The sequence below is a fragment of the Canis aureus genome, chromosome 1 (assembly GCF_053574225.1).
Source record: "Canis aureus isolate CA01 chromosome 1, VMU_Caureus_v.1.0, whole genome shotgun sequence".
Taxonomy (NCBI): Eukaryota; Metazoa; Chordata; class Mammalia; order Carnivora; family Canidae; genus Canis; species Canis aureus.
In genome coordinates, this window is record NC_135611.1 from 74,270,389 (window position 1) to 74,284,570 (window position 14,182).

Below are 14,182 nucleotides of genomic sequence, written 5' to 3' on the forward strand. Positions count from 1 at the left end.
GGCATGGACTAGACACTCAAAAAACTGGTAGCTAGTGTCATTATAACTAGTCCTAGTAATTGTGGTACCAGTAAATGGCATAGAAATGGAGTAAACCACAGCATCTGTAGTGGTAATACTCTTCTTTTTGGTATGGGGTTTTTTTTTTTTTTTTTTTTTTTAAATTCCAAATCGAAAGCATGGAACAAAATTGCCCTACCTTTAGGAAAGAATTAAGAAGATGCTGGGTGTCCGTTAGAACCAAGAGTAAACAGTGTGGCTGAGCCACAGCAAGCAACCGTGACAGCCACCACAGCCGCGAGGAGAGCTCATGTCCCTGCGTCTCTCTTCAGCCAGACGCCAAGCTAAATGTCCACAGGGATCATTTCCTGTATTTGTCTCAACAACCCCGTGAGACTGGTGCGTAGGCTGAGTGTGGAGTCATTCCCCAGGATGAGGCCCAGATCCCTGCAGCCTGCAGGAGTGCCGCCCTCCGCTCTGTGCAGACGCAGGCCACGGTGAGGGGGTGTGCTCCAGAACCCTCCCTCCCTGCGTAACACTGGGGCTGTGCCAGGGGCCCCAGGTAACCAGGCCGGCCCAAGTCCCTAGTTGCTGAAGCCAGGTGATGAGATGCTGTGTTTATCTGCATGCTTCAGAAGACCAAGGGATTCCAGCTAGCTCTCTTTGAGCCCCAATTCCAAATTCCCAGGCAAAAAACCCCACCCGAATCTTTCAGTGTGGCTAGGCGGTTCTCAGAGAGGGAGGGTTGGCTGTTACATCAGGACGTTCATTCTCTCTCAGGTTAGCACTGGTAGTATGAATTGGAATCAGGCTCTTTTTCAGAATGTTAAAGAATCGTCTGATGGTCTGATGGAGCTTCTTGGCCATGAGATGACGGGGTGTCAGCATCTGGGGGGTGCGGTTTGCAAGTGTCACATGACTTAGAGATTTCTGACCTCCTGGAGTCTCCCCCACCCCCCCTTGGATGGCCACTGTTCTCTGCACAGTATTGTGGCCATCAGGTGGCACCTGGATAGGAGCTTGAAGGCCAGACCCCTCAGGAAAAATGTGGTCATGAAATCAGTGCTTCGGGACAGCTCGGTGTGATAGAATTCCCGAGGAGGGAAACAGCCATTCGTGGTGTTCTGCTGAACCACGTCCCCTGGCTCTGTATGGCTGTCGGACACCTGAAATGTGGCTGCTGGGCCTGAGGAACTGAATTGTGAACTTTGTTTAGTTTTGACTACATTTGGGTAGCCACGTTGGGCAGCACGGGTTTGAATGCTAAGGCAGAGAACTCTGGGGACAGGCTGGGCATGGCTGCTGATGGACTGTCCTGCTTGCCGGAGAGCACAGGGCCGAGCCGGGGCCTCCTTTGGGCTCTGGTATCTTTTCCCTTTTGCTGTTTGGTCCAGAATCGGGCTGTGAACGGTGTGTCGGGCACCTTGTAACGGGGGGCTGTGCTCCCTGGGAAAGCCTCTGTTCCTCGGTTGTGTTCAGTGATGTGGGCTTATCAGTCCAGCTTATTAAGTTGGCGTTTATGAACTTAGTTTTGTTAGGAAAGTTGTTTGAGAGAACTCAGGCCCTGCCAGGCAGCACGTCGCAATCGCCTGGGCACTTACGCAAATACAAATATTATTTTTTACTTGTAAAGATTTTATTTATTCATGAGAGACACACACACACACAGGCAGAGGGAGAAGCAGGCTCCATGCCAGGAGCCTGACGCGGGACTCGATCCTGGAACTCCGGGATCATGCCCTGAGCCAAAGGCAGGCGCTGAACCGCTGAGCCACCCAGGGATCCCACTGGGGATTTTAAATATACACTGGATCAGACTTTCTGGGTGTTGGGCCTTGGAGAATATTTAATTTTTCTTAAAAGATGATACACATAACATGTGCAGATGTACAATTTTTCCTACATGCCCAGATCTTTTCAACACAGATAGCTCATCCAGACACTGATGAGGAAATATTGGATGTTTTGCAGTATTACACTTTTGTTTTTTTATTTTTATATTTTTAAAGCTTTTATTTATTTATGAGAGACACAGTCAGAGGGAGAAGCAGGCAAAGAGCCTGATGCGGGACTCGATCCCTGGACTCTGGGATCACGACCTGAGCCAAAGACCGATGCTCAACCCCTGAGCCACCCAGGCACCCCAGTATTGTACTTTTAAAAATAAAATAGTCTTATCCGGATTTTCATTTTATTGACCCTTTCTCAATGAAATGATTTTAAAGTGGAGGGCATTATGATTAAGAGAGAATTCTCTGAAGGTAATCTGGCAGTGCTCTTACAAAGTAATTGACATTGATACTGTTTTTTTCTAAGCTATTTCTTACATCTTTACCCACGTTTACTGGAATCCCTGAAAATTTTTAGAAGATGTGCCAAGTTGCAAACCTCCTGCTCACCACTTTTTTCCCCCAACATTGCCAACTCCTGCCGACTTGGAATATGGGTGTGCCTGCAGGTCCTCAGCACTGAGACTGGCTTCTCAGGCGCCCCTTCAGATGTCCCCCAGAGTGGGCAGGCAGGTGTGAAACGTCACATGAGGTCTCGCCAGCTGGCTTTGCTTTGGTGCTGGAATGATCCCTGGAGCAGTTTTAGTATGAAAGAGCAGGACATGCAGAGAGGTCAGAGGAATGATAAGCTAATATCTCTCCCAGAAATTATTTAAAACAAAAACCATTATCAAGTTGAGGTTCTCTTTGTTCCCCTTCTCTGTTCCTTCCTCCTTTCCCTCCTGCCCAAAGATGGTTACTATTATGAATTTTTTAAAATTGTGATTTCGGCATAGTCGAGTGTTCTGCCAGCTTCAGGTGGACAATATGGTGATTCAGCGCTGCCATCCATCACCTGGTGCTCCTAACGACACCTGCCCTTCTTTGTCCCCAGCACCCGTTTCACCCATCCAGTCACTATTATGATGTTTGGTGGTTTTAGAGTTCATATTTCTGAACTTCTGCAGGTGTCCACTGTCTGGAGCATTGACATGTCAGTTGGCTTCTGTTTTGGTAATATGAACCAAATCCCACTGATTTTTTTTTTATGTGAACCAAAGCCTCAGATTTTTATGTGATAAACACTTCATATGAGACTTTAGCTGCTCCTTGAAGATGGACCTGTTGTTTTCATTTCCCTTCTTTTCTACTTCCCCTTCTGTTGCAGAAAGAGGTGTGGTTAAGATGATTTGACTGCATAATTGCAGCTCTGCAGGTTTCTGCATACTTCATCCTTCTAGGACTTCTGTCACTTGGTGGGAGCACTGGTATGGTCGCTTCCTGAGCTGTAGATGAGAAGGGATGTTCAGTTTTCTGAAACAAACAAAATGATTGTGTACAGCAGCCTTCAGTAACTTTCAAAACAGTTATCTTTTAAATTATTGAAATACTGTTATTGTTAGTTTTGAAAATACCAAAAAAAAAAATTTTAATCCCCTGTAATTCCATCCCTCCAGGGTTAACCACTGAGAACCCCTCACACCCTTTTTAAAACATTCAGATGATAGCTAAGCATTTATAAATCATCGTTATACTCAAGCTTTTATAAACGTACATGTGCTGTGAAGATGCTAGAACATAAGGGGGGCCTTTTAAATGAGAAACACTTTGGAACACATCTGGTTTTTGCACATCATTAAAAACCCAGAAACACCTGACTTAATATGTATGGTTATCTTAGGGGCACGGAGGGGCCAACTTCCAGGCAAGGATATAGTTCATAAGTGTTTGCTAAAGGGAACTTTTGCAGGTTACCTTGATGCCTCATTGGCACAGGTGCCTGTGTTTTGAACATGAAGATACACGCGTCATTTAGGGGAACGGGGTTATATAGACATGTGGTGGTCTGCTTATTTGCTGTATCACAAGTTACTCCAAAACATAGTGGTTTAAAGCCATGATGGCATTTATTTTGCGCACACACATCTGCAGTTGGGAGGGCTTAGTAGATACTGGTCTGTTCCATGTTCTATCTGGGTGCCAGAAGGCTCACCGTCACCTGCAGCTTCCCTCACTCAGGTGCTGGTGTCAGTGACCCCAGACCTCAGTGGGGTCGAGGCCCCCAGCACATAGGGTGGCTTTCCCGCCACGGCTTGCTGGGCCTCCTTGAAGCTTGCAGGCTGGAAGGTTCCTGAGGCGCCATCCCCACAGGAGGGAGGGAGTGCCCCTGTGGGAGGCTGTTACCTTTTGTAGGCATTTCCCAGGGCTGGCCTGTAACAAAGTACCACAAACCAGGTGGCTTAAAACAACAAAAGTTTATTCTTTCGTGGTTCTGGAGGCTAGAAGTTCCAGATCAAGGTGTCAGCCAGGGCTGTGCTCCCCAGAAGGCTCCGGGGGAGGCTCCTTCTAGAACCGGCTCTGGCCTCTGCTGTTTGCCTGCAGTCTCTGACCTGGTCTGCATAGGTCCTAGAAGTCTCGCTCCAGTCCCGGCCATCTCCCTGTGTGTCTGCCCCTCTACCCCGTAGTCCTACTGGCTTCCAGCCCACCCTCATGACTTCATGTCGCCTGGATTGTATCCGCATAGACCCTGTCTCTGAATAAGGTGCTTCTTAGATTCTGGGAAGACATGAAGTTTGGGGGCACACTGTCCAACTCACTAGGCCTTTCACTGAGTGGGTCACTTCTTCAGCATTCCTAGGAGCAGGTTACTGAGGCCAGCCCAAACTGAAAAGGGTGGGAGTTAGGCTTCACCAGTGGGAGCGGTGGCAGAGACTTGGGAGTCATGTTTTTAAGCCATCACATTTGTGGTGAAATTCTTTCTTTTTTTTTTTTTTTTAAGATTTTATTTGAAAGGTTGCATAAGCAGGGAGAGGAGTAGAATGAGGAGGAGAAGCAGGCTCCTCACCGAGCAAGGATCCCAACGTGAGGCTCGAGGCTCGGCTCGAGGCTCGATCCAAGGACCCTGGGTTCATGACCTCAATTGAAAGCAGACACCCAGGCGCCTCCCCCTTTTTTCCAAGTAAATATTTGTTTACATATCAAACTAGTCTTTAAAGGGCCTAAGTAAGAACAGATCCCCAGATTTTAGGTAGTTTTTGCCAAAAGCGAATGGAGAATTGCTTGTAAAGGTCTGCTTCTCTCCTGAAGCTGGCACAGAGTGCTTGAATTCAGTCTTTCATTTTGTTGTCAGAAGGCTGATTAATATTTTCAGGTCTGAAGACTTACCAGGGTCTCTGGTGCCCTCCCAGCCTCCAGGTGGCCCTAAAGGTGTGTGCAGGCAGGTTATGCTTATCTCTGAAGTGCTTGGAGGAGGAGCCTGAGAGACCCCAGTGACTCAGAGGCTCAGGGCTGTGATCACGGAGCTTCCTGCTATTGTGTTGGCTTTCTGGCTCTGTAGAATTAGTCAGAAATAGTCTCCTTCTCTGTATTTGTGTTTGTGACCTTCGTGCCAGGCTGCTTTCTTGCAGCCATTCATCCCCCCTAGAGCTTTGGACTTTTCACTTATTTGTTAAGTATGTAAATTAATGCTGCAGCAAGGCTGGAGAAAGGCTTGGGTCACAGTCGTTTATAAGGGGAAGGAGCTGATTGAGGAAAAGCCAGAGGGTTAGAGCCAGGCTGCAGGCTAGGAGACCAGATGTTGGCCAAGTGTTAACTGTTTGGAGTCCAGAAAGAGAAAAGCTTATAGGGAGGGGCAGCTAGGAAGGCGGAGGGGGAAGGGGCCTGCCTCACCTCTGCCTCCCACCTCTGTGACCCGGGCTCTCCACAGTAGTGGGGGCACGAGGTGGGGGCCATGTGTGGTCTGAACATCCCCCGCCCCCCGCCTTGCTGCTGTAAGGGGTCACTGAGCAGAGCAGACCTTTCCGTGGCCCCTGGGCAGTGAAAGCCAGAGGGCCAACCTGGTTTGGCTCGTGAGTGCTGGGTTTGAACCGGGGGGGGGGGGGGGGGGGGGGGGTAAGGGCCGCTCCCCGCAACTGTAGCTGCATTTGGCTCTGAAAGTAACTTTGTAAAGAGGAAGTGGCCATCCTTAAGAAGTCTGGTCATCTATCCTGCCCTAGAGTCTTCAGAGTGCTTTCACCCTAGCACCTCTCACTTCTGGAGGTGCCTGAGGGAGGCTGGCTGGTTAGTGCTGAGTGGGGGTGTAGACCAGTCCCCAGCCCACCCCGCCCCGGTCCCCCTGGCCCCACCGAAACATCTCCTGTGGCATTCAGAGTGTTCTGGCTTCATTGGAGAGCTTGGGGATTACCTTCTGGGGAGGTGGTTTTCCTGGGGGCCAGAGCTGACTTGTGCAGGTCAAAACAGTTTCTTTGATTTTTTTTTTTTTTAATCACCTCTTATCACTGTGATTGATTGAAGCCCAGAAGGGTTCTACAAGAGCTTTTCTGTTTTTAATCCCACTGATTTTCCAGACAGAAGTCTCCAGTATTTCCCCTGCTGGGTGCTGGGAGTGTGCTGGGGATGGGCCGGGCTGTGTCCCGCGTCCCCAGGGTGCCCTGAGTGGTGGAGAAAGGCGAGTCAACGGGTCTGTCGGGGCCAGGGGCAGACAGAGAAACCATTCCAGCTGTGTGAAGCAGCAAGGGCTTAGTGCAGGGATGTGGGTGCCTGCAGAAAGGTGAGAAGGGTCTGGAGAGCATCTCGTCCACAGGTGGCTCCCAGATGGCTGGAGGCTGCACCTGCGACCTGCATCTGGCCCCTCTGTACCCTGACCCCCTAACCGCTCAGTCTTTCAGTGTCAAGTGAGTGCATCTGATGGGAATCTAGATCCCACAGGCAGTAGGTATGCAAGATGTTCAGGGTAGCGCAGGAGCACTTGTGTCCCACAGACGGGGGCGGGGTTGGGGGCAGCCAGTCTGCCTCCAGCACCAGGCTGGGGCAGGTGTTCCTGTGCTGCCTCACCTGGGAGCGCCCCGAGACTGTGTCCGCCCGCCCCCCATGGCTGAGCGTGGGGAGTGGGCAGATTGTGCCCTGAGAGCAGACACAGCCCTTCAGGAAGGGTCTTCTAGCCACTCAGGAGTTTGGACTGAGTTTGGGGATGGGAGCGCTTAGGCTGTGGATGGAACCGAGCTGGCCAGGCCCTATCTGGGGCTTTGAAGGGCAGGCCCCGGTCTGGGGGGCAGTCTGGGGGGCATGCTAGGGAGGGAGTGGGCAGAGAGGAGGCGGGGTGGAGGCGGGAGGAGCTTGAGCCCGTGGAGTGAGCAGGCATGAGTGTCAGGAGGTGGGGCTGCAGGCATGACAGGCGCTGGGATGTGGCTTCACAGGGGTGGGAATGCGCAGAGGGCAGCTCCTCTGAGGTCTGGGTCCCTGAGGAAACAGGGTCTGTCAGGTTGGGAATTCTCTAGTCTGCTGACTACATCCTTCTGGCAGCTTCGCCATTGAACACAAGTTGCTTATGTGTGGGGAGCAACGGACCCCCTTTCCTGCACCGCCCCCCGCCCCACCCATGGGAAGGGGCCTGGGACCGACCCCCCCAGGTGTGATGGGGCGCGGGGCGGGGGTGGGTGGGTGGGGGCACTGGCAAGGCTGCTGGCAGGGCGGGGGCGGAGCAGGTGCATTGCTGTCTTGCCTAACTGGGAGGAGTGGCAGGTGCTTCTGGGGCTGCTTTTGTCTGATCTGGAGACGCCAACCCCCCCCCCACATCTGAACTTCCTCACCCCGCAGGACCAGCGTCTGCTGTGAAACTCGTACAGAACATCTGATCTACCTTGTCATTGATTTCCTCAGAGGGCTGAAGGAGGGGGGTTGGGGGCGGCGAACTGGGATTATTCTGAGTTATGTGATCTGATAGGCATCGGTTTTGTTTCCTTTTTCTTTTTTTTTTTGAACACTAAGAGATAATTTTATTTTATTTATTTATTTTTGTATATATATTTTTATTGGAGTTTGATTTGCCAACATATAGCATAACACCCAGCACTCATCCCGTCAAGTGCCCTCCATCACCCAGTCACCCCACCCCCCCGCCCACCTCCCTTTCCACTACTCCTTGTTCATTTTCCAGTTAGGAGTCTCTTGTGTTGTTTCCTCTTTCATCTTAGTATCCGTGCCCCCCACCCCCACCCCCAACCCCGTTTGCAGAGCTGTAGTCTTAACCACAGGTGCGGGTGGAGAAATTGTTCAAATCCTCATGTGGAAAGAGAAGACCTAATGCCCACAGTAGGCCCCCTGTGAAGAGGCCACCCTCGGTCCAGAGCTCCTTCCTCTGGGGCCTCATGCTTGTCCCCATGATGGAAGGCACCCCTCACGGACCTTGCTCTGCAGAGCTGTGGGTGCTGGCGACCTGCCCAGGCCACCCAACCTGAGCCCCCGGTCCCTCCAGCCATTGCAGGTGCTGCTTTCCCAGCCCTCCGGGGCCGGGGATGTTCCACCCTTCTGACATCTGGTGGGACCTTCTGGTGGGAGCTGTTGGGGTGCGGAGAGTAGCTATGCCCTGTGCGTAACGGGGTGGTGTCCTGGGTGGTTGGGTTTCTCTTTTCTAAGCTTCACCTAGAGGTTTGTTTACCCACCCCCCCCCCGCCCGCCCCTTACTACTCTGTGGCTTGAGCCCGTGGTCCCGTGTCCACAGCGCAGCCCCACCTTCCTGCCCACCCATAGCCCCTGTGGCCCCTCCGACCCGCCGCCCTCCTGCTCACTCTGCTGGCTGTGACCCCGGAGCATGCACTCTTGCCCCCTGCTCTCCTGTTCACTCCCAGCCCACTGCTGCGCTCTGGCCTCCATGTTCTCACACGCTCACTTGTCCACTGACCCACCTATCTCATGCTCTTTGTGGGGTTTGGCTATTGTTTTCATTGTGGTAAAAGGTGCATCATATAAAATGACCGTTTAAACCATATCTGAATGCACGGTTCAGTGGCATTAATTATGCTCACATTGCTGTGCACCTGCCATACCCTCCAGAGCTTTTCCGCCTTCCCCAGGGAAGCACCAGCCCCATTCCCTCTTCCCCCAGGTCCTGGCAACCACGGTGTCTCCTCCTATCTCCGAATCCGACTACCCTCCATGTCTCACATCAGTGGGATCTTGTGGTATGTGTCCTTTTGTGTCAGCTTCCTTTCACCCGGCAGAACGTCTTCCACACGCCAGCATCCTTGCACTGATGCTCTGTCCGTCTCCGTCTCCTCCTGCACGTGCACATACTCACTCCTGTGCCCTGCTGTGTGCTGGAGCTTTGAGGAGCTAGGCTGCAGGTTCCCACGCTTCCTGGAGTCCTGGGTCTCCAGCTCCCTGAGGAGACCTTGCATTTAGTGCCTAGGCCCAGCCTCTCTGGAGACCTTCTCTGCTGCGCCAGAGTGGCATGGACCTGGAGTCCCCCTGCACACCCCTCTGTTTGCCTTTTGGGGAGGTGAGCTGGGGGCAGTAGTGTGGGTGGCCCACCTTTGTGCCTCCAGGCCGAGGCTCGTGCTGGACCCCTGATACACATGCTGGGCAGGTTTGCTGAGTTCTGGAATCCTTCACCTGGGCCCTTGGCCTGAGGACAGCCGTGTCTCCTGGGCTTATTTTGGTGGTGGTGTGAGTGTGTAATCTTAGCACAACACCATAAATAAATAACTCCTTGGCACTTCTTTGCCAGCTGACTCTTCCCTCCCTTCCTATTCCTCAGGGTCTGTGCTGTCCCACGAGCAGGTGGCTAGTTGAACATTGACAATGTCCCATTTGAGATGTGCTGTAAAAATGTAAAAATATGCTAGATTTCGAAGGCTTGGTATGGAAAAAAAATACCCTCATTCATACTGTTCTGTGTTGATTACATTCTGAAATGATAATTTGGGTGTGCCAGATTAAATAAGGTATTTAATTTCACCTGTTTCTTTTTGTTAATTGGAACAAAAATCACAGGACCTATAAGCATTACCACTTTAGCCATTTTAAAGTGTATCATTTGGTAGGTTTGGTGGGTTTGGTATGTTCATGTTACGGTGCAGCCACCAGCACCGTGTCATCCAGAACATTTTCATCGCCCCCAAGAGAAATCCCACATGCATTAACCAGACAGTCCCCAGGTCTCCTTACCCCAGACCCCACCTCCCACTAATGTACTTGGGGGCTCTCCAGATTTCCCTGCTCTGGGCATTTCCTCTCTGTGGATCCTACATTTTGTGGCTTTTGTGTCTGGCTGTGTTTGTGTGTGTGTGTGTTTGTGTTTGTGTCTGGCTTCTTGCACTCAACCTAGTGTTTTCAGGCCTCACGGCACGTGTCAAAACTTCATTCTTTTTTATAGCTGCATAATACTCCACGCCGTGGCTATACCACATTTTGTCTATCGGGTTCCTCACTTGATAGATGTTTGAGGTGTTTCCACCTTTTGGCTGCTATGAATAATTCTGCTGTGAACGTCTGGGGACACATGTCGTACAGACACGTACTTGTGATTCTCTTGGGTATACCTAAGAAGAGGAGGGCTGGGTCGTGTGACAGCCGTTCAACTTCTTGGGAAACTGCCGAGCCTCTTTCTACAGCGACTGTGCCATCTCCCATTCTCCTCAGCCGTGTTTGAGGGTTCCAGTGTCTCTGCACTTTCTCCCATACTTGTCCATATTTATTTTCCTTTTTGCTGTTTATTCATTTTTAGCTTGAAGCCGTGCCAGTGTGTGTGACACGGTGCCCTCTCATCGGGGCGCGTGTTGCAGTGGCGACTGGCGACGGTGAGCGTCTCTCTGGTGCTGACTGGCCATTTGTGTATCATCTTTGGGGAAATGTTTGTGCTGATCCTCTACCCAATCTGTTTCTCTCCACTTTAATATGACTACTAGAAATTGTTAAGGGTCTGCCCGGGACTGACACTACCTTTCCCTTGGGTAGTGCTGCTCTGGGAGACTTTGAAATCGGTGAGGGGGATGGGAAGACTAATGAGTAGTTCATATTCTGCCTTCATTGTCGGCGTCCTTCACGGTCACCAGGACTGCTCTGTCTCCGAGGTCTCTCCCCGACACACTCACAGGAGTGTCCTTCCTTACACAGAGCTTCTCCAGGCCCCGCGGGGGACGGGGCTTAGTCTGACGGGCCTCTAAGTCAGGCTTACATGAGGGGGGTCTTGCCTTCAAAGCAGGTTATTTCAGTGAGCGAACCACGCAGAGCAGTGCCAGTGCGTGGGCCTTTTCTCCTCTGTCATGTGGTCTGCGCCGCACCTCCAGTGAGCTTTCCAGAAGGTCAGATTTTGAAAAGTTAGTCATTTACATCTTCTGGCGCTTTTAGAGCGGTCGGATTTATTGTCAAATTACTGTATTGAAAATTTACTACAACATGTTGAGCTGCTTTATCCAGGAGTCTGATACGGAAGTTGTTTGATCAAATATACGCGTGTCTCAGAATAGAACAGTGATAATAGATGTGTCCGTGGGTGGTTCATCCCGAGGTCTTCCGAGCCCAGTTTCAGTTACGTGCTGGTGGCAGTGACTGCCGCTGGGTGTCCCCGGGGGCCATCCACACGCGATGCCCTCCACTTCTCCCAGAGTCGCTCTGCACCAAAATGTGGAAAAACAGCGGGGTTGTTTAGAGTAGAATATAGAATTCATTTAAAAATAATACAGTTTAATGCAGATTTTTTTAATTGAATCTCCAAAAAGCTAGAAGCATTTTCATTATTCCCTGAAGATGATTTAACAAGATTTTCAATAAATATAAAACTCCATATAAAATATCCTGATGGCGTTCCAGGATCCTTTTCTCATTGACTTGGGTGCAATCTGTACTTTTCCATGCATAAATAAATAGATGGGGGAAGATAACTAAAATATCTTTAGAAGAATGGAGTTACATGGGAGACAGACATTTCTTTGGATACTTCCTCGACCCTCAGATAGTTGCAGACTCCGGGGTGGATTTCTTGGAGTGGGGCCAAGGGGAACACGTGGAGAAGGAACACGTGGGATATATCCTGGGGTGCCTGGGGACTCAGTTGGCTGAGCATCCAACTCCTGGTCACAGTTCAGGTCATGACCTCAGGATCGTGAGATTGAGCCCCGTATCAGGCTCTATGCTGGACATGAAGCCTGCTTGAGTTTCTTTCCCTCTACCCACTCCCCCACCCCTGCTCATGTGCAATTTCTCTTAAAAGAATACATGAGTGGAAGTGGAACCAGGCAGTAATTCTACTGGCCTCGCTCAGTGCACTCAAGGTACATCCGTGTTGTAACAGCACGTCGCCGTCACTTGTTTTAAAGGCCGCATGAGGGCAACCCCCGGTGGCTCAGCGGTTTAGCGCCGCCTTCCGCTTGGGGTGTGATCCTGGAGACCCGGGATCGAGTCCCACGTCGGGCTCCCTGCGTGGAGCCTGCTTCTCCCTCTGCCTGTGTCTCTGCCTCTCTCTCTCTGTCTCTCATGAATAAATAAATAAAATCTTAAAAAAAAAAAAAAAAGGCCACGTGATGTTCCGTTGAGGGGCACTGCCACAGCTTCCATCCCGGGCACCTGTTGAGGATGGGTTGCTCCTAGCGCCCAGCTGTCCTGAGCACAGGTGCAGATCTCTCTCCAAGATTCTACTCCGGGTCTTTTTGGCTCTAGATGGAACAGTGGGCATCCTGCCGTCCCTGAGCGGTGCTGGTCGCATCCGCGCCGTGCGGGGGCCCCGTCACTTAGGCTTCCCTTCTGTCCTCCACCCCCTAGGCCATCGACTAACACTCCCCTTGGTAATCTGTCCCTGAGACCCGTCACTGTGATTTACTTCCTCTTGTGCCAGGAAATGTTCCATGTCCTCAGATCTCCCAAAATAAACATGGTTTGTTTGGCCAGGTTTCATTTCTGGGAGCACACCCCTGTACTCCAGAAAACTCTGTCTGAGCCAAAGAGAAAGGAAGGTCTGGGCAGAGGCCTGGGAGGAAGTGAGAGGCATGGACACGGGCGGTGGCGCGGTTGTCACTACCCATCGTTAAGTGGGAACTGGGCAGAGGCGTGTCTCCGAGTTGCAGGCAGCGTGTCCAGGGTGTGGTGTTTGCAGGCTTTGTTGGTCATTACACAGTAGGAAATGTTCACGGCTCGGTGTGTGAACAAAGCAGCGCCTGCCTGTGTGAGGCGCTCAGATGTTTGGTATTCTAGTCACCTCTTCGTCGGATGTTTGCTTTTGGCACAGGGTCCAGCCCCCTAGCCTGGGCGCCTGCTGGGGGCTCAGAGCCCAATCTACCCGGATCAGACCTGCTGGGCTCAGGTTCAGGCTTTGTCTGTTTGCTGTGGAGAAAGCCTCATGGCCTTGAGTCTTTTCACCAGTCTGTGCCTCAGTTTCCTGTCCTGTAAAATGGGCTCATGTGCGGCCCACCTCTTAGAACCCGGTCTGAGGAGGGAGCCGACTGCAGAGGCCTGAGGGTCCCCTGGCCGGTGTGGGCATTTGTCACGTACACTTCACACCTTCTTTCCTTACTTTTCCCTTAGTTTTCACTGTTCTCCTGAGTCCTGTGTTGTCTCTTCCTCCTCCTCTGTTTTTGGTCTCCCCTGCTTGGTGTCACATCATGTGAACCCCTCCCCTGCCCTCCTGGGAAAATCCCCAGTTGCTGCTGCAGCTTTCGTGGAAGAAAGCACATCCTGGGGCCCAAACAGAGGCAGGATCCACTTAGCCCTTGCGGGTTACAGGCTGTCATTGGGAAAGCAAAGCTCTGACCCCGTGAGTTCCTTTCCGGCTGCAGCAGCATCTGCAACCCGTCGCTTCCCTGCCACAGACGCTGAGGCAAGGGGGGGGGTGGGGGAGGAGTGTTACTCCCTTTCCCCAGTTGGAACATCTTATCAAGACTCTTCGAAGTTGTTAGGTTGCCAGCATGTTTCATTTTGTGTTTATCTTCCTTGCAGGCAGTTTTAGTGAATAATATCACCACAGGTGAGAGGCTCATCAGAACCCTGCAAGGTGAGTTCTCATCCCCTCCTTGACAGCAGATGTTAGGCCTTTTAGGAAAGGGTCACCTTTCCTCTTGTCCTCTCTAGGGGTTCTTGTTCTAATCTAATGATGAGTAGGATCCTGAGTTACTGAGTAATCTTTACTGTATTTGTTTTGCCAAACTACAATTCCTTAAAGAGCTTTTTCCTTTTAAAAATGTTGCTGAAGACATTGTAAGGTACAGAATTCAGGTTCTCTTGTTTTCATAGGCTAAGAAGTATACAGAACAAATCACCTTATATATAGAACTGTAAAATATATGTGGTATATATAGGATGTTTTTAATTGAGTCACCTTGAATTTAGGTTTCCTTTATGAAAATTGTAAAAACTATCCAGCCCCAATCTAATTCCATTCTTTGCTGCCCTGCTTCAGTTGGCAGCCAGAGCTGGGTTTCCATCGG

At 51.0% G+C, this 14,182-nt stretch overlaps 1 protein-coding gene across 7 annotated transcripts in view; it reads left to right on the forward strand.

Annotated features, from left to right (window-relative positions):
- The window catches only part of GOLM1 (golgi membrane protein 1), a 69,149-nt gene that overhangs the window by 15,430 nt on the left and 39,537 nt on the right, over window positions 1–14,182 (forward strand). For all 7 annotated transcript variants that reach the window (XM_077904882.1, XM_077904884.1, XM_077904891.1 and 4 more), the window contains one exon: window positions 13,695–13,749. In XM_077904882.1, the coding sequence (XP_077761008.1) occupies window positions 13,695–13,749 (55 nt within the window). The remainder of the gene's footprint in view (window positions 1–13,694; window positions 13,750–14,182) is intronic.